At 31.3% G+C, this 25257-nt stretch overlaps 1 protein-coding gene and 1 long non-coding RNA gene across 3 annotated transcripts in view; both read left to right on the top strand.

Moving 5' to 3' along the window:
- LOC126741436 (lachesin-like) overlaps positions 1 to 25257 on the top strand; it is a 270892-nt gene that overhangs the window by 159861 nt on the left and 85774 nt on the right. The window contains exons 4-5 of the mRNA XM_050447841.1: positions 18421 to 18549; positions 21330 to 21449. Of these exons, the coding sequence (XP_050303798.1) occupies positions 18421 to 18549; positions 21330 to 21449 (249 nt within the window). The remainder of the gene's footprint in view (positions 1 to 18420; positions 18550 to 21329; positions 21450 to 25257) is intronic.
- LOC126741044 (uncharacterized) lies at positions 4930 to 6565 on the top strand. 2 transcript variants are annotated; one of them, XR_007662094.1, is made up of 4 exons: positions 4930 to 5585; positions 5743 to 5880; positions 5952 to 6085; positions 6142 to 6565. It is a non-coding gene; the product is annotated as an uncharacterized LOC126741044 (long non-coding RNA). The 2 variants fall into 2 exon arrangements; XR_007662093.1 differs by lacking the exon at positions 4930 to 5585 and having other exon boundaries at positions 5600 to 5880.

The following is a 25257-nucleotide window of genomic DNA, read 5'->3' on the forward strand; positions in this document are numbered from 1 at the left end:
CACAGGATCAGTATGCCTCCAAGGGTTGTGGCAAAACTCCATGTAGCTGGATGGATTTGGTCATCTTCTTCTGGAAGGGTTTTGATTACTCTTGCCTGGTCTTGAAGTACTTTTATTAAGAATGAATCAATAGAATCGAGTTGGATCGTTTCCATAAGTAATTGGAATTCAATGTTAGCAAAGGATATTTCTGGTAACTGGAAGGGTACATAGTCCAGGCTTGTTTTTTCTTTCCAAAATTGGGATTCTAGGATTTCGACTCTACATTTATATGGTATCTGGAACATACTGGGTCTAGTTGCAAGGAAGATTTTTCTTGAATCACAGAGCATCTGGATTTTTATTTTTGAGGAAGTTCGGTTCGCCAATACAAACTCATTGATAATGGCTTCTATAATAGAAGTAGACACATTGACTTTGAGGAGCTTGCAGGGTAAGTTCTCAGCATCAGAGCGGTTGAGCAATCTGGTAGTCCTAAATTGTTGTGGCAAAAAGTATTGATTTTGGACGACTGCACAGGTTTCTCCTTGATATTGATGCGAGTAAGGCCCAAGTATAAAGTAAGGTAGTCCCGGAACATAATTAAATAGTTTATAGGGATGGTGAGCAAGTGGTAAATATTAAAATTTTCTTTTATAAATAAAGGAAATGTATCGCAATTCTGCGATTTGATAATAATAATTTAAATCTATAAACCTTATCTATTTACTTTTTCTTCACCTTAAGGAGAATTTAAATTAGAAATATTCTGTTCCAATTGACAAGCTAAAATTACTGCACTATGAAACGTATTGAGCTTTAAAAAAAAATTGTTGCGACTTCCAGGTTGTCTAAAAGCACTATAAAACTTGGACAATTTATTGATTAACTGATTATGGTATTTTGAAGTATTAATAAAATTGAGAGATCATTTACGGTTTTATTCATATGTTTTTCGAATAATGCAACATGTTTGTTCAAGCAGTTTTAATTTTTGCTTATAATTTTTGCTTATAGTGATAGTGCTATTGTAATTATTAAGTCTTTTGTTAGTGATATTTGCAAGTTAAGCTCCTTCTTATAAGAGTTTTGAGAAAGTGTAAGCCCATTTATTACTTGTTCATATCTTTTTCCATCGTCTGCATCTAAGTTACCAAAAAGCCATTTTAATGCTTTTTCTAATACGTACATTAACGCACGTTTAGCTCTATTGTGAGGTTTAATATTGTTAAGCTGAATTCTGAATTTCGTTAATGAAATATTTAGCATGAGTAAGCAGGTGAATAGTGTTAATATGATGCATAAGCAAAGAGATAATTATATTAATTTCATTGCATGAAGCTTCTAAAATTCTAATGGCGTTTTCTATGTTTTCTAATAGTAGAGGTTTTAACTCTAAATAATGTATAAAGTATGTTTATTTTCTACAACTCTAGCATTTCCTAAGTGAAATGGGAGTAATGGAGTCTTGATCGGATTTATTAAAAGGTTACGGTCATTCACTATCGCTGCTTTTATCTGTACGATAATGGCGAGGCTCGTCAGAACGTTCACTTTTTCTGGGGAGAAGAAAATCGTTTTTAGGAAAGCTTTATGAATGACTTTCTCTTTTTGTGTTATTACTTTGTTACCTGTTTTACTTAGTCAATTCTTTTGCGGGCTTTTGTGCTTGGTTCTTAAGGCTGCTTTGTCCGCTATATATATTTTCTTTTCAGGGTTTAATTCAGATGGTATTTCGCTATTTTTGTTTTGCTTTACATTTAATCTGGTTTTTGTATTAGCTGATCATTAACACATTTATTGATATTTATAATTAACATATTTTTTTGTGTTGTTACGCTGTATAGAGAACAATTATATCCCATAGTGGGCATAAAGCATGAGTTGTTTTGTTGTCGCATTTGAGTGTTTTTACTTTAAGACTCAAATGGAATTAATAAGGGTCGAACGTTTCACAGAGCTATTACTATTAGAGTTGCCTGGTGTGGTATAATGATTTTGATATTATGAAGTTTACCAAAATGTATCATAAGGGATGTTTTAAATTCAGTACTATCGTCACAAGTGATTAATTGAAGTATTCCATGGTGACTAATAAATATCGATAGATTGTCTAAAACAGTTATTGCATTATAGGTAGGCTTCAGTGGATATGCTTGTGCATATCGTGAAAAAACATCAATTATTGTTAAGAATTTTATATTGGATATCTTAAAAGTATCCATGTGGATTGATTCTTAAGGTTCTTTAGAGGTTGGGTACAATGAAAATTTTAATTTAAGAGGGTGACGATTGTATTTTGCCTGTTGACCAATGTCACAATTATTAATATATTCAGTTAGATCATTTTTTTATGTTAGGCCAGTAATACATTTTCTTTAGAGACATTAAGCATTTATTAATACCTTTATGACATGATTTTTCATGGTGGTTTTCCATTAAGCTTCTTTGATGTTGAGTATCGAAAATATCATTTAAAAAGATGTTAGGTATCACTAATTTATAAGAATTGTGTCTGAAAGTATTCGATAAAATAGTACCTATTTTATTTTCTAAATTATTGATTTCAGTTTGTTTAATAAATAAACAATGTATAACTTTGGGGTTTATGTATTCTTTAAAGAAATAAATTATTTAATTTTGATAGTTCTTCGTTAAGGTTAAATTTTATCGATTTTTATGTCCAAAATAAGTGGTCTTAAAAGCATGATATTTTTTATTGAAACCATGAGATATTAAAATTGGGTTTGTATAGGTGTTAAAATAATTTTCTGGTATATTGAGTATTGGGTCTTCAGAAGCAGAGGGTAGGTTTTTCCACTTGTTAGTGTCTTATTTGAATATTTTGTAAAATTTTGATTTTAGGTTCTTTTTCTAGAAGATTACTTTATGTATGATAAATAAAATACTTCGGTTAGTTGGTCTTAAAAAGGTATTGATCTGTGTCATTGGAAATATCTCCAGAGCTGCTAATTATTGAATCATTTTTTATCATATTGGTTTCTATTCTGGATAGGGCATCAGCGTTGGTATTTATGGATCCTTTCTTATACTGTACTTCGTTATTTAGATGAGAGTGTCTTCTTTAGGATTTTATGTCCACATTCTTTTTATAAAGATTACTGGAAAAATTGGATTTTTCTTTTTTATTTTAGTCTAAAAAATCGTAATTTTCATTTATACTTTCGGGGAAAAGATAACAATTAAAAATCTGTCTAGATAAACGGATTTGTTTTCATCTGTATTGTTGTAAATGTCTGTGCAGGCAAAATTATCTTCCGCGGTACATATCATTTCAGGCACGTATAATTTATCAAGAGTACCTTCAGGAATAATAACATCGACAAATTATTGAAGCTTAACTAAGGTTCACGATACTTAAAGGGTAATATAACGTTATCAGTTAGATTAATGAGCTGTTAATTATTCAGGTCGATATTGAGATAAAATCGAGTTAATTCTTTTAATCCTAATATTCCATTATAAAATTCGTGAAAATCATACAAAATAAATGAAATTGGTTTATTTGTTTTGAATTTGTTAAATGTTGGTATATCTCTTTTGAAGAGAGTTTCTTTTTCTCCTACGCTGGTTTTTAATTTTAAGGGATATAAAATAAATTCTGTGTGGGAAATATCTTTTCTAACCAACAATTGAGGGTCTTAAAATGGAGGGATAATATCCAGCGTCAATTAGTAATTTCATAGGGGGAAAAGTTTCTATTAGAAGGATATCTGGGTATCGTATAACTTGTACGAGTTGACATGGGCTCACGTTTATTTGTTGGGACTTGACCTGTTTTAGATAGACAAATAGAAAACACCATGTGTCTAGTGATAGTGACTGTTGGGAGATTGACTGGTAAGTCAATCATCAATGTCACTTGTCAGTCTGTCGTAGAAAGTAAAATGTGCCGAATATATTTTCGTGTGTTGTAATAATTAAATCTTAAATATTAATCTCAAGTATTATTTGCCTACCAATATTATTCACAAAAAAGTATAAAACATGACGCAGTCGAATTTCTTAGGGTAGTGCAAGCCTCCACAATTATAAGGATTCTTAGGTACAGTAAAGTTGCTGCGCTGCAGATATTTTGGAGTTTGGAGGTATGGCTTACCTAGTAGTGGTAGATCACTTTTCTCATTGGATTGAATTAAACATATTAAAAGACTTCAGTGAGTGTAATAGACTCTTTTCAAAATATTCATTCGTTTTGGTTGTCCTGAGTGTATCATAGCAGACAACTTACCTTTTGTATTTAGTACTTGTAAAAAATATTATAAATGTAAGTATATTTTAAAGGCAGCAAATTAAACCCTCGGTCAGTAAAGATAAACATAAAATTTTATACGAACCTGAGTTGCTTCCTGACAATTTTGTTGTTACCTCTAATAACAAGTAGACGCTTCGCGTTTACTTTGGTCCGTGGGGACCAGTAGAAATTTTTAAAATTTTTGTCAGTACTACAAAAAAAAATCTCCACAATTATCCAAGGAGTGCCCTAAACACGCAGTGGGGAAGAGACCTGCCGTATCCTCATAAGGCTCTGAGTTCAAACCTTAGCCTCGGCATGGTGCTCTACCCAACTTTTTCTTTTTTTAGTACTTCGAAAAAATTAACATCTATAGTAAATCCAAAAATCTCATCCATTATTCTCTAAGAGACCAACATACAAAATTGACGAAAAACAAAGAAAAACACAAAGTCACGGTCTCACAACATGTAATTAAACGGGCTACACGTGTTTCGCTCTAGTTAGAGCATCATCAGGCCTTTAGAAGCCATCCACACACTTATGCTGTAACTGATGATGCTCTAACAAATTAATTACATTTTGAGAGACCGTGACTTTGTATTTTTCTTTGTTTTTCATCAATCTATAGTAAATGCAGAGAGAAAAGGGAAGGTCTTATTATCTATTATAATCAGAAATAAATTTCATGGAAATATTACTTACTTATTTCTGGGTATCGTGCTTCAGAGAACCATGATGTGTTACAATACGCTCCGCTCTTTAATTTTAGTTTAGTAGAAAATATTCTCAAAACTTGCATATATCAAAATTATGTCAGGGTTCTAAAATGAATCGGTAATAAAATCGTAAACCAGATCAACATTGGAAATATTTAAAAAAAAAGATGCTTTGGTCCGATTGAAAAAAGTACTATACTACCAAATAGTTACATCTATTCGGTGGCAATTAAGTTATAAAATTCTGTCTATTATTAATTTTAATAATATAAAGTGTACCCTTTAACTCTCAGCCATTATTTACAATTTAATTGGTTATTATGCCTAAAAAAATGAATTGACAACTTTGGTATTGTTTGGTATAAACAGCTTAATTCCTTTATGTAAAGCCACCTTAACATGTTGTTGCATAATTCTGACTCACGTTGGTTGCTATCGGGCTTAAGCCATAAAAATCGAAGAAAAAAAGAAGAAGACGCCCACTTTCACTTGTCATTTCAATGTCACTTTCCGGCCCACAAGCATAGACGCCACCGGCAACGGGAGTTCCCAAATCCAAACAAATGTTGGAAGATGTTTTTAAGTCTCCACATCTTTGTCATCTTTCTTACTTTTCTATATGAAAATAAAATGTAAGTATCACAATTACACACATACGAAAGTTTTTTTTTTAATTCAGTTTCATAATTACCAATTTTTAGTAAATAATCCTGAAATTTATGAAAATACATACATTTTAAGGTTATGTCATAATGTTTTGATTGTTATATTTTGTTTTTGTGATTTTAGTGGACTACACCAACAAAGGTTATGTGTTTTGCACCAGATTGAAAGCATCATAGCGAAAAACGGACCTGTCATTTCTTTAAATTTCCAAAAGAGCCCCTGGAAAAAGAAAAATTAATATCTCTGCTAAGGAATACTAAGGTATTTTTACTAAATCTTTCATTTTTTTTTAATACCTAAATGAGGTATTCTATAAACTTTGTTCCTTGTAGGCAAATGGATAAAAAACCTTCAGTCCATGCATTGGTATGTAATTGTTGACAAAAATACAATGAATGGCCTCACTACTTTTCCACATGCAAAGAGGTTAACCAAGGAGAGATTAAAGAAATTGTCAAAAAGCTAGGTAGGTCTATACTTCCAACTTATCTTTATTTATTCCGAAGCTTGATTTTTTTCAAGGTAAATACAGAATTGCTTAGTACAAACTTTTCTATACCCAGTATAAGTTTGTCCACTTCTTTGAAGCATGGTACTTCAAACAGAGAAACTGTCAACGATTTGGTAGAAGGTGAGCCCATGTCAAATTCCAGTAAGAGACATGATTTCAATTTTGCACCAACAGCAGAGCCGAAATTCATTTTGCTTATTAAGTTTTGCAAATGAAGTTTTTCATATGAGCATATAAAAAATATTCATAACAAAGTTCAGTTGTATACAGGTTTGACATGTAATAAATATTTTGTAACCTTATTAAGTTAATTAGTTTTATACATTATTTAAATAATAATTGTATAGTTCACATAGAATAGGCAGAAATGATATGTACATATATAAAAAAATTTATTAAGATAAGGAGAACATGTATTAAAGCATAACACATAATATAGACACACATGTAATATCTTTATTAAAAATTATAATTGTATGTTATGTAACATTAGAGCCTAAAAACATTAAGGAGAATAAAGGTTGTTATTGGCAAATGACAATATTATTTTCTCTATTTCCTACATTTTTGGTAAAGGAAATAGGCTTTGCCCTAAGAAGCCAGGTTTAACCAAGAGCAAAAAAGTTTATGTCTCATGAGTGTAAGTAAAGTAAACCTTTCTATTAAAAAGGCCATCCAAGATAAAAAAAAATATTAATGTTAATTCTTTAGCGACATCTAGGGTGGATATGCTGAATCAACTTATCAATTAATTCACTGTCGTACTGATGAACGTTATGGCGTATTCACCAAAGTATGCAGATAATCGCTGAATTCAAAATAATTTCATTTGCGTTTTCAAATTATGCTTCAAATTCAAAACTTCTTTTTTTACCTTAAAGGCCATTCAAAACTTGGTAGAAAAGTTTAATAAGTAAATTTTCCACGATTTATACGTGCCACAAGATAAAGGGAAAAGAGGGTCCCATTAATTAGGGTATTGGGATAAGACAACCAGGTTTTTATGTCGATTTTTTTTATTTTCCATTTTTATTTTGAAAAGCAATTGTAATAAAATATAAAAAGAATTAACATGAAAAGAATCGGTAATAAAAGAAACTATTAACGAATTGAATCGAAGCTATAGGAGCCGAGATATTAGTAAAAATGTGGGAAAAACAAAAGAAAACTGGTTTTTTCCCACGGTACAATTTTTTTTTTTAATGATTATTGACAAATTTTAAAGTAAGCCCTAAACTAACAATTTCCAGTAAAAAAACTAAATAAAAAAATATATTTTTTTTTGGTCGAAAATCGAAAGGGTGAATGATGTGTGAAAAGTGAAAAAATGATTTTTATTTTTTTCTAAATTAACTGTAAGTCTGAGAACTTTTTATGTCAAACAAAAGTTCTCAGGAATATTACGAGGTATCCGTATGTCAAAACGAATCGATTCTATACTCTATTTCAGAAGTGTATAGAGCAATAAACTGGGGAATTCCGTTCTGTTTGGCTACATTTCGTGGTAGTTCATAGGCGCAGGTACTTATAATATTTATGAATTTAATTTTCACGGATTAAATGCCTTTATTTTGAAAGAGATTAAATACTAAATAAATACTTTTAATCCTTTTGTATAGGTACCTATCTTTTAACGCTTTGTAACATGCAAAAATGGGGTCAGGTAATATATACAGACTATAAATACTTTTTAATCATATTTTAAACGTTAGTAGTCACTGCTACGCTGTAGTGTAATCACAATATTATTATCCCAATCTTTAAAAAATGGAGGTATTCAGTCCAATGAAAAGATGTACTAAAAATTCTCCACTATCGCTGAGTGAGAAAGTTATTATTTTAAATGTACATGATTGCATAAAACACGATTACCCTAGTTTTACTGTGCAAGAAATTGTTGAAAAATGTTCTCGAATGAGTGGAATTGGAAAGTCCACCATTTTCAAATTGTTGCGGGAAAGAAAAGTAGCAGGTCAAGTGGAATCTCCCAAGCAAAAGCCAGGACGACCTACAAAAGTCTTTGATGAAAATGCTAAATGTATAATTCGAAGAAAAGTTCACTCTTTTTATTTTAAAAAGGAAATACCCACCCTAGACAAAATTTTAATGGAGCTTGGCCGAGATGACAGTATTCCGTTGATAAGTAGAAAACTTTTATGGAAAACTTTAAAAAACATGGATTTTGCCTGGGAAAAGCATAACCGCAAAGCACTTTTACTGGAGAGCGAGGAAATTGTTTGTTGGAGACGACAATACTTGAGAAGTATCAAGCAGTACTGCAGGGAGCAAAAGAAAGTTTTTTATCTTGATGAGACGTGGATTAACGAAGGTTATATAGTCCAAAAAATGTGGCAAGACAAAAATATAACCAGTGCTCGCCAAGCTTTCATAGAAGGCCTGTCTACGGGTATTAAAGTACCTTCGGGAAGAGGAAAAAGACTTATAATCACACATATTGGAAGCGAAGAGGGATTTTTAAAAGAAGTTCTGCTAACCTTTGAGTCGACTCGCACAGGAGATTACCATGAAGACATGAACTCAGACGTTTTCGAGGACTATTTTGGTGAAATGATAAAATTTCTTCCGGCTAATTCGGTGGTGGTTATGGATAACGCAAGCTATCATTCACGGCGAATAGAGAAGACGCCAACTTCAAGTTGGAGAAAGCAAGAAATTATCGATTGGCTGACTGCAAAAGGTATTGCGTTTGATCAAATTTGATAAAAAAAGAACTGCTGGCAATAGCAAACTTACACAAAACTCGTTTCATAAAATACGCCGTGGAAGATATAGCCGAAAAATATAATATAACTGTACTGCGCTTACCGCCATATCATTGCGAACTGAATCCTATAGAACTGATATGGGCGCAGGTAAAAGGATTTGTAGCAAGACAAAACACGACTTTTAAAATGAAAGATGTTAAGCTACTGTTTGATCAAGCCATTACGGAAGCGACACCAGAGAATTGGCGAAAAGCAGTCCAGCATGTAATTAAGCAAGAGGACAAAATGTGGGATCTTGACAACCTCATCGATCAGACAGTCGATCCTTTAATTATAATGTCAAGAGGTGATGACAGTTCGTCAGATGACGAAGAAGACTACAATCTATTATAATTTAAAATTGTTATACACTGTTCAAAAAGTGCCAGATCCAAAAGTGACATTTTCAACTGTTTTACTCTACATATTATGTTCAATAAACTTGTGAAAAAAATATATTATTTCATTTAAACAAAAGTAACTTTCTAAAATAAAATAGCATTTAAGTACATTAATTATAAGGTAAAAAACAAGTCCCAATTGCACGCCTTTGGCGAACCGTTTTCAATGTTTATCAGTGGGTAACAATGGGCAAAACCGGAATTTTACATTGAAACTAATACCCAACTAAGGTAGTGGTATAAAATATTGGTGGATCACCAGGTACCACTTTTGCATACCTAATAAGGTTTTATTGCTCGACACACTTCTGAAATAGAGTATAGCTATCATAGAATCGAAGAAAATTGGAAAAAACTATAAAACATAAATATCGAATTATCATGAGCCCTATGGAAAAATTTTAATTTTTTATTTTTCTATCGTATACTATTTCAGAGTACCTTTAAAAAAGATTATTACCGATTTGACTCTAAAACGACCGGAAAACCTATTTCTTTGCCATTTTTCGATTTTCAAACAAAATCCGGGTCAAAATGAGCATTTTTTCAAAATATGCTCCGAATTCAAAATTTATTTTTTCTCGTTAAAGACCATTCAAAAGCTAGTAAAAAAGCCTAATGACAAAATTTTCCACGATTTATACGAGAGCCACAATATAAAGAGAAAGATTGGGTCCCATAAGAATTAATATTTGGGGATAAGAAAACCAGGTTTTTTCGTGGATTTTTTTGATTTTTCAGTTTTATTTTTAAGAGTCAATAGTAATTAAATATAAAAAGAATTGACAAAAAAAGAATAGGGCATAAAAAAACCATAAACGAATTGAATCGAAGCTATAGAAGCCGAGATATATGTAAAAATGCGGGAAAAACAAAAGAAAACTGTTTTTTTTCCACCGTACAATTTTTTTTTCCTAAAATGATTATTGGCAAATTTCAAAATAAGCCCTAAACTAACAATTCCCAGTAAAAAAACTCAATAAAAAAATAATTTTTTTTTTGGTCGAAAATCGAAAAAGAAAACCCACGAAAATTTTCGAGAAAACGATTTTTATTTTTTTCTAAATTAACTGTAAGTCTGATAACTTTTTGTTTTAAACAAAAGTTCTCAGGAATATTTCGACGTATCCGTATGTCAAAACGAATCGGTTCTAGCTATCATAGATTCGGAGAAAATTGAAAAAAACTATAAAACATAAATATCGAATTATCATGAGCCCTATGGCAAAATTTAAATTTTTTATTTTTCTATCCTGTACTACTTCAGAGTACCTTTAAAAAAGGTTATTACCGATTTGACTCTAAAACGAACGGAAAACCTATTCCTTTGCATTTTTCGATTTTCGAACAAAATCCGGGTCAAAATGAGCATTTTTTCAAAATATGCTCCGAATTCAAAATTTCTTTTTTCCAGTTAAATTCCATTCAAAAACTAGTAAAAAAGCTTTATGACAAAATTTTCCACGATTTATACGAGTGCCACAATATAAAGAGAAAGATTAGGTCCCATAAGAATTCATGTTTGGGGATAAGAAAACCGGGTTTCGTTGTGGATTTTTATTATTTTTTAGATTAATTTTTGAAAGTTAATAGTTATAAGATATCAAAAGAATTGACAGGAAGAGCATAAGAAAAAAAAGAAACAATCAACGAATTGAATCGAAGCTATAGAAACCGAGATATAAGTAAAAATCTAGGAAAAACAAAAGAAAACTGATTTTTTTCCACCGTACAATTTTTTTTTCCTAAAATGATTATTGACAAATTTTAAAGTAAGCCCTAAACTAATAATTTCCAGTAAAAAAACTCAATAAAAAAATAATTTTTTTTTTGGTCGAAAATCGAAAAAGGGTACCCACGAAAAATTTCGAAAAAATTATTTTTATTTTTTTCTAAATTAACTGTAAGTCTGAGAACTTTTTATGTCAAACAAAAGTTCTCAGGAATATTACGAGGTATCGGCATGTTAAAACGAATCGGTTCTAACTATCATAGAATCGGAGAAAATTGAAAAAACTGTAAAACATAAATATTGAATTATCAAGAGCCCTATGGAAAAATTTCAATTTTTTATTTTTCTATCCTCCACTACTTCAGAGTACCTTTAAAAAAGGTTATTACCAATTTGACTCTAAAATGAACAGAAAACCTATTTCTTTGCAATTTTCGATTTTCGAACAAAATCCGGGGTCAAAATGACCATTTTTTCAAAATGTGCTCCGAATTCAAAATTTTTTTTTCTGGTTAAAGACCATTCAAAAACTAGTAAAAAAGCTTTATGACAAATTTTTCAACGATTCATACGAGTGTCACAATCTAAAGAGAAAGATCAGGTCCCATAAGGAAGCAATGTATTAGGATAGGAAAAAGTGGTTTGTTTCTTGTTTTTTTTTTTATTTTAAAAAGCAATTATAATAAAATAAAAAAAAATTAAAGGAAAAAAACGAATAAAAAAATTTATCAAGTTATTGAATTGAAGATGTAAAAGCCGTGATATCAGTAATATACTAAAAAAATACAAAAAATACACCTTTTTTTGACACCGCATCAATGTCTTTTTTTTCTAAATTGATAAACTATTAATATAAACTTATTACCAATTTAGCAACCCCCACTAAAAGAACCCTAACTAAAATAAAACTATTATTACTATTATTTTTTTCCAGGTATTTATACCTTGTCATAACTTTTATGCTGCTTTTACTATTATTATAAATATTATCTTTCTTGTAAATGTTCTTAAACCTTAAAACACCCTGTAGATTAATATTACTTTTATTATAAATAATATTTTCCTTATTTATGCCCTCAACCTTAAAACCCCCCATATAATTCTATTTATATACTATTATTATCCTCATAATATCCTCATGTTCCATAATATCAATACTCTCTGTATATTTCAAATATATATTTATTAATATTTATATTCGTTTTATTTATCCTAATAATTTATCAAGAAACCGCGTAAAATTGTCCCCATAATACTAATAATATTCATTAATTAAACAACTCATGACGTCACGAGACGAACACGACGCGTTTATAATTGTTGCCAGACATCCATCCTCCATCCTTCTCTCAAACCGCTTTTCCTACTCTAACTAGTAGCGCAAACGGGGCCGAATTTGCCGCCACAATACCGAAAACCCCGCGGTTACGTCATCTGGCCATGTGCGACTCGATAGTGACGTCGTCCGTATGCTTTTACATTGGGGCAATTGGGTGCTGGACCGCCAACTATTTTGTACCATGCGTTGGCTCCCTTGGTGTCCACGGTATGATTGGTTGATTGGAACGGCTTATTTTTGGGGGTTTTTCTTAAATAACAGCGCATTGCGGGAAAACGGTAACATTTGAAGAAAAACGGTTTTTAGTGGATTATAGCCAGATAGTGTCCGGTGATTTCAGAAAAAAAAATGGTTTTCGTAGGTGTCATAGGTATGCCGGTATAAAGCGTCAAAGTTAAAAAAAGGTGTAGAGCAAAAACTACTCTACGTAGAAGGTTGTAGAGTACGTCGAAAAAGAGAATTTAAAAAGTTCTTAAAACGCTGAAAGTTTGAAATTTTTAGGTGCCCCCATTAAAGAGTTATTAAGAAAAATAGAAAAAATCGGTCAAAAAAAGGCTCAAAAAGAGGTTCATATTTGTTAACACAGCTCACCCTGTATAATAGGTAGGGCCATGATTAATACCTCTATTTAATCCTAAAGGATTATGCTTTCAAACGGTGTTAATAAAAAAAATAAAAAAAATTTTTTAGAAGTAGAAAAAAATTTATTTCTCGAAAAATTCACTTTTTTTTTTTGAAAAAAAAAATTTAAGTTTGAGCTCGTTTATCTCGGAAAGAGTTTCTTTTGGAAAAAAATAGTTTTAATAAAAAAGAAAGCTACATTTACGTAGAAAAGGGCTGTTTTATTCGCATTGTCGGGAACATTACCGTTTAGGCCCCACAGCCGTTTAAGTCCGCGAGGTACCGCGCAAAAAGTTCAAAATTCATTCACAGAAAAATCCGACTTCTAAAGGGTTTATCTTAAAAAGCGCCCTTTGGGAGCAGGTTTCCGTGGAGGTCTTTGATGTCCATGAGTTTCATAAAATTCGGCTCAGTCAATTTTCCCCCATCCGCCAAAGATCCTGTTTTCGCGAAAAAAGCAGTTTTTTGCCACGCCCGCCCCTTCGGGGCGGCGTGTCCAAAAAAAATGTACATCATCACGTAGCCTCAACCTTCCCACATAAAACGGTGAAAACCAGAAAAAAAAAATCGCCATAGGAGCAAAGTTATTAACGTTTATGTGACGCAGGGTCCGAAAATCCCTCAATTTAGCAGGATGCGTTCTTACAATACGCGAAGCGTATTGTAATAATAAGAATCTACCAGATGTTAGTCCTAGTAGTGTGTTTAGTGATGTTGTGGCAGCAATCCCTTCACCCATTTTAAATGACAGTGTTAGTATTAATGATCCCCCTACACCACAAGTGCGTTCGCGGTTCGGACGATCCATAAGAGCCCCACATAGACTGAATCTTTAAGGGGAAGGTGTTTGAGATAGACAAATAGAAAACACGATGTGATTAGTGATAGTGACTGTTAGCATTGACTAGTAAGAAATCTATCAAGTGTCACTTATCAGTCTGTCGTAGAAAGTAAAATGTACAAAATGTATTCTCGTGTATTGAATTAATAAAATCTTAAATATTAATCTCAAGTATTATTTGCCTACCAATATTCTTAACAAAGTATAAAACAGGGTTGGTTTAAATACGTTCTTGGGTTTTCCACATACTTGTTGATTTGTTGGAAGGGGTTGAGGCATAATCTTTGAAGGTACAGGGCCCCTAGGACATATTGATTATTTTAAGGGTTATTTTGTATATAATATTGTTATTGATTATAAGAATGGTTTTGTTGTTATGTGAATTTCTAAACTGATTTGAGTTATTATATTGATTTCGATTGGAGTTATTTTGGTTTTGATTATGTTTATATTGTAGTTGTTTTCGCATTTATGAGAGTTGCTGTAAATATGGTTTATATAAATTATGTGTTTATTGAAAGTTTTCTTCTTCGGTGATCATGGTCATAGCTGTTTCAATACAGTTAGAGTTTTTAAGTCTTATAATGCTTTGCAAAGGGTTTGCTAAATCTTTAATAAATGTTCGTAAGCAAATGGTATCAATTTTGTAGCTGCATCCGTTTCGCGGAATTCAAACTTGTTAATTTTTTAAGCTAAGTTACGTTTAAGTAACTTGTAATCTTTTGGAAAATTCGAGTGGATGTTCAATTCATTACAAAAAGATCTTGTTGCAAGCATTCTAAATTTCCTTTATCGCTAAAGCAAGTAATTACTGCGTTTTTAATGGATAACCAATCTGTTAATTCCATGCGAGTATCTACTAAAATTTGAGCTCGGTCTATGAGCTTCATTCTTACAGTTTTTAATAAATAATGTTTTAAAATAGGATCACTATCATTATTTTAATTTTTAAAAAGAAAATCAGCTGCACTAATAAAGCTGTTTAAAGTATTAGTATCACCTTTGTATGGTAGAATGCATACATACATTTTCAAAAGACTACTGTGATGTTCGGCATTGTGCTAGAATTATTTATTATTCTTGATTCTTCTTGTATAGTTTCTAAATTTAAAGTTTCAGCTAACCTAGCCGCTAATAAGTCTATAATGTATGCTTCACTCATCAATTTTAAAGTTTCGCGCCTATTAAAACTGATTAGCTAGTTACTAATTTATACTTTTAACTAAATAAAAGTATTTTCAAACTAAAACTAATAAATGACTAGGTATAACTAAATTCTGATAATAATATTTCAATGTTATTATTTAAAATATTAAATCTTTCAAATTCAAAAATTATAAATTGTCATACACTTTGTAATTCAAGGCAACTAAATAAATCAATAATTAACTTAAAACTACATTCACCTTGTTCAACTGGAGAAAGGGAAAGGATCTGAGAGGATTGGGCACTTACCCCTCGTCAGGGAGATGTCAAACTTTTCCTACTCAAGGTCAAATTCCTGAACAAAAAAGAGGTGTCAGCCACCTCTTTTTTGTGCCTTGATTGCCAATTGGGCACTTACCCCTCGTCAGGGAGATGTCAACCTTTTCCTACTCAAGGTGAATCTCCTGAACAAAAGAGAGGTGTCAGCCACCTCTTTTTTGTGTCTTGATTGCCAAATGATGTGCCGACTGTTCTACCATTTCAGGGTTGATTTACAGCTTCGACGTTCGTTTGGAGCTAAAGAGTTGAAACTCAGGCTTGTAGCGACCACGGCGTCCCGATGACGTGAATACAAGATCACACAAACTGCTTTAATCCTACCCGACTGCGCCAGTTAAGTTTCTTATTGTGCAAAGAACGTTTCAAAAAATAATTTCTATTTGACAATTAGTACAAGTATGTAGTAGATCTCGGCCATGCTGAATCCAACAAGAACTAGGTATTAATGATTATAAATTATTGAGTAAAAAATTTTACTATTAAATGTTATAATGCACTAGTTTGCTACATAAGTAGCAAACTAGAACTATTAAGCTAACTCCGTCGAAATATATATATCCCGATGGAATTAAGTAAAAATCCTTAAGTCATAGGTTTCACTTACTCATGTATCAAAATATTCGAATGTAACCGTTAATCTAAAACTCTCACCTGCTGACTCGTAAACGTAAACAAGAGAGAGTAAATTAGTAAGTAAAGTAACTTACCCTGGATATTTTGGGGATGGGAGTAGTAGGTAATGTACCGAAAAATACGCGCGTAAAACGGTGTAGACACTTATCGATCAATCCGGTCTTCGGTCAATGCTATAATTGCTGCAGTTCACAACTTAGCACGACCTTCTTGTCCTTTTCTCCCACTCTTTGCGCATTTGCATTTAATATAAGGACAGAAATGTTTAGTTCAGGAATATACAAAAGGTGGGAAAAGGAAAAGACGTAAGGCAAATTATGTAAAGTTAAATAAGTCCTTAGCAAAACGCGCATTTTTAAATGGATAATTATTAAATATAACTAAAGAATTAAACTACTAATACTTACTACGTTTTAACATTTAATGGAAAAATTTGTTTAGTGTAGCAATTATTTTTAATTTTGCCTATTTTGGTACATTATTATATAAACTTATAATATTATTAAAAACAGGTTCGGGTCTAAAGTTTTTATTTATTTTTGTTTAAATGATACAGCATTTTAAACTAAGGGCTCATTTTTTCTTATCGAACTAAACTAGTTACTTAGTTCCCACCCTATAATGATATAAGTTACATATTTCAAAACTTGAAATCGATCGTTTGTGTTCCCAGAAATAGAATTTACTAAATCTATAAGACCTTATGAGCCTCCAGCGTGAGATTTGTTTGACGTTGTGAAGTTTTGAGGTGGAAGATATTACCAGCTCTCTCTATTTTATATTATTGAGTTACCATCGAAATATGATCCTGGTCATTTCCTTGCGTGTAAGGAGTAAAGTGTGATTTTTAGTATAAACGACTTTTAGTAAAAAATGCAAACTTGTTTAAAATAAGACAAACGACAAACCATTCCAAATATCTTATTCACTTATTGTGAAAAGAGCAGAATCTTAGAACATTGAAAGGCTAGAATTAGCATTGCTGTTGATGCAATGATGCCAAATGCTTATGTAGAAATGGTAAAAAACATACTTTCTAATATTATAAAAATTTGTCACACACTTTTAAAGGCGCAAAATAATACTATTTCTCTTAATAAAATATGAACCATTTTTTTTCTCGTAAAATATGATAAGATACTCTATGAAGAAGCCAACATTTAAAGTTAAATGAATGTAGATAACGTCCCTATATTAGAGAAAAAGGCAACAACGCTGCTCGACCGCATTGTTGATTCCATCGACACAAGTAATCTTTACCAGTGACGTCGTCAAAAAATATTTAGATGATCAATATTTATTAATAGATTATGCTTTAAAATATAAACAATATTGGCGCTTATGAATTCTTTATGCGTTTTTTAACGTACTTCATTAAAGTAATGGTACTTATCTAATAAAAAGCATTTTTATAGAAATTAAATATTTTATAATTATAGATTTCTTGACGACGGTTGTTCCTTGATATGATATTATGACAATATCGGTATTTACTTGTTAAAAGATCAGCTTAAATCGCCTTTTTCCCATGGTGCAGCACAAACGGCCCTAACGGCATAAAATTTTTACTATTGTTGCAGTTCATAAAAACACTGAAATGACTCAACCTTTCTACTTTTTCAACCACTATAAACTAAATAAAAAACACAGAACTTTACCAATGCCGAATGTAAACACAAAGCCGTTTGTCAAAATGACATTTCACAAGATTGCTTTTGCCTGCGGTGTTGCTATTTCAAATTTTTTAGAAGCAGTTTTAGGAATAAGTATGTCAATAATTTTGTTTTTGCTTTAAAGTTGTCATTTTTGAGCTTAAAATAAGATATATCTATTTCTATTTCTTATTTTTAATTCAAAATCTAACATCAATACATTAAATTAACATAAATATATGTGTTGGTATATAGCTGAAAATTTTCTCTTTTGAAAATGCGTGTAAACTTGACAACAGAGAATCGATAAATATGTTTGTTAAAAAACACCCCGCTTGCCCCTGTGCACATGTTGAACTGAAACAAAGTTATTGTTTACTAATTCTAGCGTTTCAATGTTCTAAGAGCAGAATATTTCTATTTTAGTAAATATTTTAATATTATAAACTCACGTAACATTTGTAAATACAAATACCTTTATCCTTGTAGCCACCGTTTATAATTTTTTGCTCCCTAGAAAAAGAATTAAAAAAAAAAGACGATTGACATAATGGTACTTATATGATTTTATAATGACATTATAGTATTGACAATAAAACAGATTATTTTAGATGCCCCGGGACTTAGATGACCCGAGACACCATAATCCTTATTGATTAAAAATTTGTTTCAGTTCCCAAGAGATGAAAAGTTCTAATTTAATTCTAAATAATTAATTTAATTTATTGCATCTGTGTATATTATATTTAATTATTATTTACTTTTATAAACATGAGTGCTATAAAAGAAAATAAAATTTTATTTAGAATTTCTTTTTTTAGTGGCAGTGTATCAAGGTGCAATGCTTCAACTTTATAAGATATCTAGAACCGAAATGGGAGCATATATGTGTATAGCTACAAATGGAGTACCCCCAACTGTTAGTAAAAGAGTAATGGTAAATGTACACTGTAAGTAACATAACTTTTACCATCAAATACTTGATTTAATTTTAAATCCAGAAATATTTTGGCATTGACTATATTTTCCCAAAGATGTACTAGCCATGTCTCTATAACATCCTATAAGCTGTCTTTCTCCAACATTTTAGAATATCATATGTATAGTACATAATACATTTATTAGGGAAATATACCACAAATTTAAATCACTGTTTTTTCAAATAGTTATAGATCTTGTTAAGAAATAACCAATATTTAGTTGAGAGCATTAAAAGTTTTTACCGTTCATTAAGTGTGTGTTAAAAAACACTCGATGCACATTTATTTGGTACCTACACATTAAACGCCATTAGTTGACACTACTAGAATATTTATTTACACGGTACTTGTTTAATAATATTTACGTAGACTTCAAAATTGCGCCAATATTCCGACTTGAACTGCCCTCTAGCGGCGGCGGCTTCTTATATACGAGCTAGACCAGTTTTCCGAAAGATTCACTAACCTGCCACGTGTCTTCAGAGATGTCGCTTGGGTTATCGCGATGATTTCGTAATGACAAAAATCGGCTGAGATTATCGTTACACTGTCCCCTCCGTCAGCTGTGAATGACTCGAGCTTTACCCCTCGTCGACATTTGTATTCTGTAAAGACATCGTTGATGGAGTTCCAGAACCTTGTATGATCCATTCCAAGATGTTTGAAGTTTCGATTTCATCATAAGCCTCCTTCATCCGATCGCTGGCAATCCGCACTCGATTATGAATGATATCTATCATAGCAGCTCACTGACGTAGTCCTTCGTGGCAACATCGGTTCTTAGTGGTCAACCAAACATCCATCACATAGGAGGCGGCGTTCTCTTCTAATCATTATTCAGGAACAAAGCACACAGCAGGAACAAATAATAAAACTCATTTTAATTCAGTCTCTTTGGTAGATAAAGAAACTTTGGTTGAATACCGATTAATGTGATCTCATTTATAACGTAGCAGTTTTGGTTTTTATGATTCCAAGCATCTCACAGATGTTCTGGAACAAGCTGACTTTCGACAGGCAGTTTCGACGGCAGATCGACTCTGTTATCGGATGCATTAGTCTTCTCTGCGGCCTATAATTTTCCGCAAGTACAACGTATTTTCTGTCCAGTTCTTTGCCATTAGCCCAGTAAAATCTTTGCCTAACTTTTCCCAGGGTAATTGTTACTACAAAATGTTCTCCGGCATGGATTTTCTTTGGCAACTTTGGAATCTGATATTTAGGCGCAACGATTTATCTGCCTTCCTCTTTGCAGTCGTGGTTAACCGCACACATGTGCGGTGGAAAACGACCACGTGGTCGTTTTCACCTTAAGACTCCATCTCCCAAAATTCAGGAGTTCCATTGTGGTCAATATAACTTGACCATAAGAGAATATTTGAAAACTTCTTCTAAAGTTGGCTTCTTCTCTTCCTTTCTCCAGAATAATACTATCTGGATATCTTCCTTATAAGATTCCCATTTTGCTAAATATCATCGACGATGCTGGTTCTTAGTAACTAAGTATCTTAACTGCCCGCTGATGTTCTTCCCTGCCGCTTGCAGTCCTCCGGGCAGTGTGTGAAACTAGCGCCTTCTCGAGAAGGTCTTTTTATGTGACCCGCTTTGTCACATTTTTAACACTATAATTTTCGGTCCGCGGCTTCGTCCTCCAATCATTTCCCTAATTATGCGCTTGACTGATTCCTCAAAGTATCTTCTGGAATTTACTTGCGGGACACAAGCCTGAACTTTGTTCATATTCTTGGCAGCTTGGAATTTAAGTGTTCATCTACTAGTAAGTACTACTAGGACAGAGAGACATAGAGGAATGGAAATATTAAGAACAAATTAAATAATAAAAACTCTTATTTTAATATGGTATATTAGTCTAAGTATGTAAACATAAAATTAACTAAAATTAATATTTTAGTTACTGTTAATAATTAGGTACTAAAAATGTGTTTACTTAAATTTACAATTACAATTTACAATTTTTTTAGCCTTACTGGAGCATTTCTTAGCTTGACTTCTATTTTAAGCTTTGTTTTTTAAAATGCTCGAGTTGGCGTTTAAATATAGTTTAAAAGTCAAAATAACACTGTATAATAATTAAATAATAAGTAATAATTTAATTAAATATAATAAGTAATAATTCTTCATTTCTGAAAGAAAAAATAGCCTTTTACTTATTAATATAAATAGATACATACTTTAAGTCATGTCCTGTAAAAAAATTGTATGTTTGGTATTATCTGGGGAATACGTAACGTTGAATTCATATAAGAAACTATGTTTTTTTTAGTTTTTGGATTCTTTTAAAATCTAAAGCATACAAAAAATATAGTATTTGTTTATAGAGAGAAAAAATTTAAAAATAATTTGCTTTGCTCTTAATTCAAAGCTGTCATCTTTTTTCTAGAATCTACATAAATAAAATTATAATAACAACGACTTAGAGTCAGAACCATTTTTCCAGAAAAAGGAGAGAATTTTATTTAATATACATTGTAAATTTATTTTTCAGAAAGTGCATTTTTCCCAATAATTACTTTTTTCATTTAATTTTCATAAATGTTAAGTTATTTATTGTTAAGGCATGAATATTTTAATAAATTAGGACGTCTATAATAAATAAACTACTTCTTTATATATATAAAAATTTTTTCGATATAAAATAATATTTTAAATTTGACTTAAAGCCGTTCATTATAGTAAAATTGCTTTCACAAAACATTTCTTTGCATGGTAATAAATCTCTGTATTTCCAGTTCATCCAGTCATCCATGTACCAAATCAATTAGTAGGGGCTCCACTTGGTACTGATGTTACATTGGAATGCTTTGTTGAAGCCTTTCCGAAATCTATTAATTATTGGGTACGGGATACTGGTAAGTAATATATAATTTCAAAACGTTTGTAAATATTAGCTTTTAGGTACATTATGATATAAATTAAAATCAGTTTTAATTGGAATCTTACAAAGATCTGCCAGTAACAACACTTTATTGATAAATCACGTTATAGTGCTTAAGCAATTTAAGACTCAATGATTTTTAGTTTTTTTTTGTTTTGTAGGACTTTTTTTTTTTGTATGATTCATATTTTGTATTAGAGTTTCTGCTAAATGACGCATTTTTTTAACATTTTAATGCAATAACGCTCCATGTTATTTTTTTACAAAAGAAATAATATAGGTAAATTGATTGATGTTTATTCTTTAGTGTAATTTGATACTTGGAGAAGATTTTTGCAGAAAATTTGCTTTTTTAATTAATCTTATTATTGACATTTGTATAGGTATTATAATAGAAAAAAACGATCAAGCAAAAAGAGTCAGTCACTTCAGGATAGAAAATTCATAAAGCCTAAAATTTTTCTGACGCTGATAAAATCATAAATTTATTTTAAACTTCTTTTTTTTGAGAACAAATTAGATTTAATTAACAAGATTGTGGTTGGTCGTGTTAGATGCTGGATATATTTCACCTTTTAAAAAAAGACAATATTCTCACTTAATATGATATTCTACCTTATCAATTGGAATTTTTTAATAAGGAACTTATTAAAATTAGAGATACCTAATTTCAGCCTTTATAAATCTTTAAACAGTAATGACAAGAATAGTAATGACAATCTGTCGATTGTTATATCTGAATAATTATTCATGATAAGTCATTTTAATATTTTGTTAGTGATATAGATAAGTGATTACCTAAGTAAAACTGATAAAAAAATATTCAAGAAAAATGAAATGTAATTTATTTTCGTCTCTTCGTGATAATCTATTTTATGACTTGGAATTGTATACATATTTTATCTTGATTATTCTCTTCTTGGATATACATACCTTATTTCAATTATTATTGTATAATTTAATTAATGCACGTCTTTCTTCTTTCTTTACGAAAATAAAATCCAATTTTAACTTTTTCCTATTTTCGATTTCATCCACTTAACCAGCAAGTACATTTTAAATTCCTATAGGTTCTCTGGGTTATCAGCGAACGTGCTTCGAAAACTTTGGTTTGGCTCTGGAGTAAGCCAAGATAAATAATTTCTTTCTACCTACATGTTTTGCCATCTACACATGCCGATCTCTTTTGAGAGCATTTTTCATGAGTCGCGATTGAGGTTCTCTTATCAGCGGTTAGGGATAAGCAAATCACGAGACAGTTTTACCACTAATCAAATTTATTTATTTTACTATCGACATGTGTTTCGATTAAAACTCCAGGTTTAATCTATTTTCGGGGTTAGCGAAGCATGTGTCGAGAATAAAATAAAGAGTTTTGCTTGGTGGTAAAACTGTCTCGTGATTTGAAAACTGTCACACGAAAGGTTCCAATCATAGGATAAGGGATAAGCAACCTAATTGAAAATATTTAAGAACAAACTGTTAAATATACATCCTTCAAGTTAACTCTATGTTGAATAGCTCTGGGATAGTTTCGTAGGTATTTTATCGACAATTCAGGTAGATATAGATCAGGTATTCTTTTTTTCTTTTTTTGATAATATCTATTGTGGCGTTTCTAGAGTTCGTTTAGAGTTTGGTGTGAACAACTTGAATTAAGCTTCTTTTATAACACCTCTCCTTAAGCTCGTTTTGTCAAAGAATGACGTTGACGAGTACAACAGATCAAGTTATCGATTTCGCAAGTCACCTTAGGCCTTCGGCAAGCAAATCCTTCTTTAGAGAACATCCTTATCCTTATAGATTGGTTTGTGTGTGTAGTGTTGTTAGATGTGACGTAAATTTTCAACTGTTTAAAATTTACTATTATTGTTTACATAACTATTTTCTAAATTTAATTCAGAGCGTGGAATAATCGAAATTTCATTTTGATTTTTATTCATTGAGAAATTATTTTTAAGTTGATCTGTATGACGTTTCCATGTCATTTCACAATCTGTTTTTACTATGTAGGTTCTTCTACCAAGCACTTCAAAAATATTTCCTGGGCACCATGGAAATTTGCCTCTGCGAAAATCTTTTATCCATACTTTATCCCCTTTCCCAAACAACGTATCTCTTTTTGAGTTATTATAATATTCCTTTTGTTTTTCTTTAACTATATTTGATACCGAGGGTAAAAGCAAATCAAATTTAGTTCTAAGGGAACGACCCATTAAAATTTTAGCTGGTGTTTCTCCTCTCGTACAATATGGTGTGTTACGGTAATAAAATAAAAAAACGATTAATAATTAAATTAATATCCATAGTTGGATTCTCAAAGCGAGCCTTTAATATTGCGTTTTCCAATATACCGACTGCATTTTCTGCTATGCCATTTGTAGATAGATGGTATGGAGCTCCCGTTACATGTCTTATGCCGCTTTCCTTTAAAAAATATTGCATTTCATCGCATGTAAAAGTTTTTGCATTATCAGTACAAAATTCCACGGGAATCGTGCAAAGGGTTACGTGGCCATTCCCAAGCTTGCAAAAAAAGTTTTTGCTGGGATTTGGAAAATACATTACAAGCCTGACACTTTTTTACTGTTAACTCAATTTGAGTATCCATTTGAGGCCACCAAACATAGGATCGAGCAAACGCTTTCATTTTAACCATTACTATGTGAGTGGAATGTTATTCTTCTAAAATATTTTCTTGAAATTTTAATGGAATAATTAATTTAAATCCCCATAACAAACATCCTTGTTTGATACTAAGTTCGTGCCTCTTTTTAAAAAAAGGTAAAAAATCATTGTCAGGGCAGCTTTTTGGCCATCCATTTAAAAAAAAAACATACCTTAGCCAAAATTCTATCCTTAACAATTTCATTCTTAATTTGTACAAAATGCAAAGGAATTTTTTGATTTTGTAAAAAGTTTAAATTTGAAACTTCAGCACTTATATTAAAAAATAAAAGTTTATCTTCATCTAGCCCTTTAATTTGATTTTCTAAAGGAACTCTAGCAAAAAAGTCAGCTATATTTTTTTCTGAACAAACATACTGAATTTCAAAATTGAAAGCTGATAGGAGTCCACCGTTGTAACCTATTAGCTGCAAAAACCGGAATGCCCTTTTTTTCGCCAAAAATGGTTAATAACGGCTTATGATCTGTAACTAATATAAACCTTTGATTATATAAATACTGAAAACATTTTTTTACGCCAAAAATTATTGCAGCCGCTTCTTTTTCAATTTGGGAATAAAAAATTTCTGCTTTATTTAGTAGTCGCGAAGCAAATGCTATTGGTTTTTTGACATTTTTATCAAAAATATGGCTTAATGTAGCGCCTAAAGCAAATTTTGATGCATCTACAGTTAATTTAATTTTTCTCGATGGATCAAAATGAACTAGTACCCTAGATGAAATCAATAATTTTTTTGCTTCTTGAAAACTTTTTTTACAGGCATCCGTCCAATGCCAATTTGTATCCTTCTTTAGAAGATTATACAAAGGTTTCATAATGCCCGATGCATTTTTTAAAAATTTGCAATAAAAATTTATTATACCCAAAAAGGATTTTAATTCAGTTACATTTTCAGGTGTTCGACATTCTGTTATTGCCGTTACTCTTTCTTTAGATTTATGCAAACCTATTTTATCTATAGTATGACCCAAGTAATGAATCGAATTTTGAAGTAAGGAACATTTTTCTTTTCTGACTTTTAACCCACATTCTTGGAGACAGCGAAAAATTTGTTCCAGGCGCTCCAAATGTTCTACATCATCCTTTCCCGTAA

This window comes from Anthonomus grandis, chromosome 10 (assembly GCF_022605725.1).
Source record: "Anthonomus grandis grandis chromosome 10, icAntGran1.3, whole genome shotgun sequence".
Taxonomy (NCBI): Eukaryota; Metazoa; Arthropoda; class Insecta; order Coleoptera; family Curculionidae; genus Anthonomus; species Anthonomus grandis.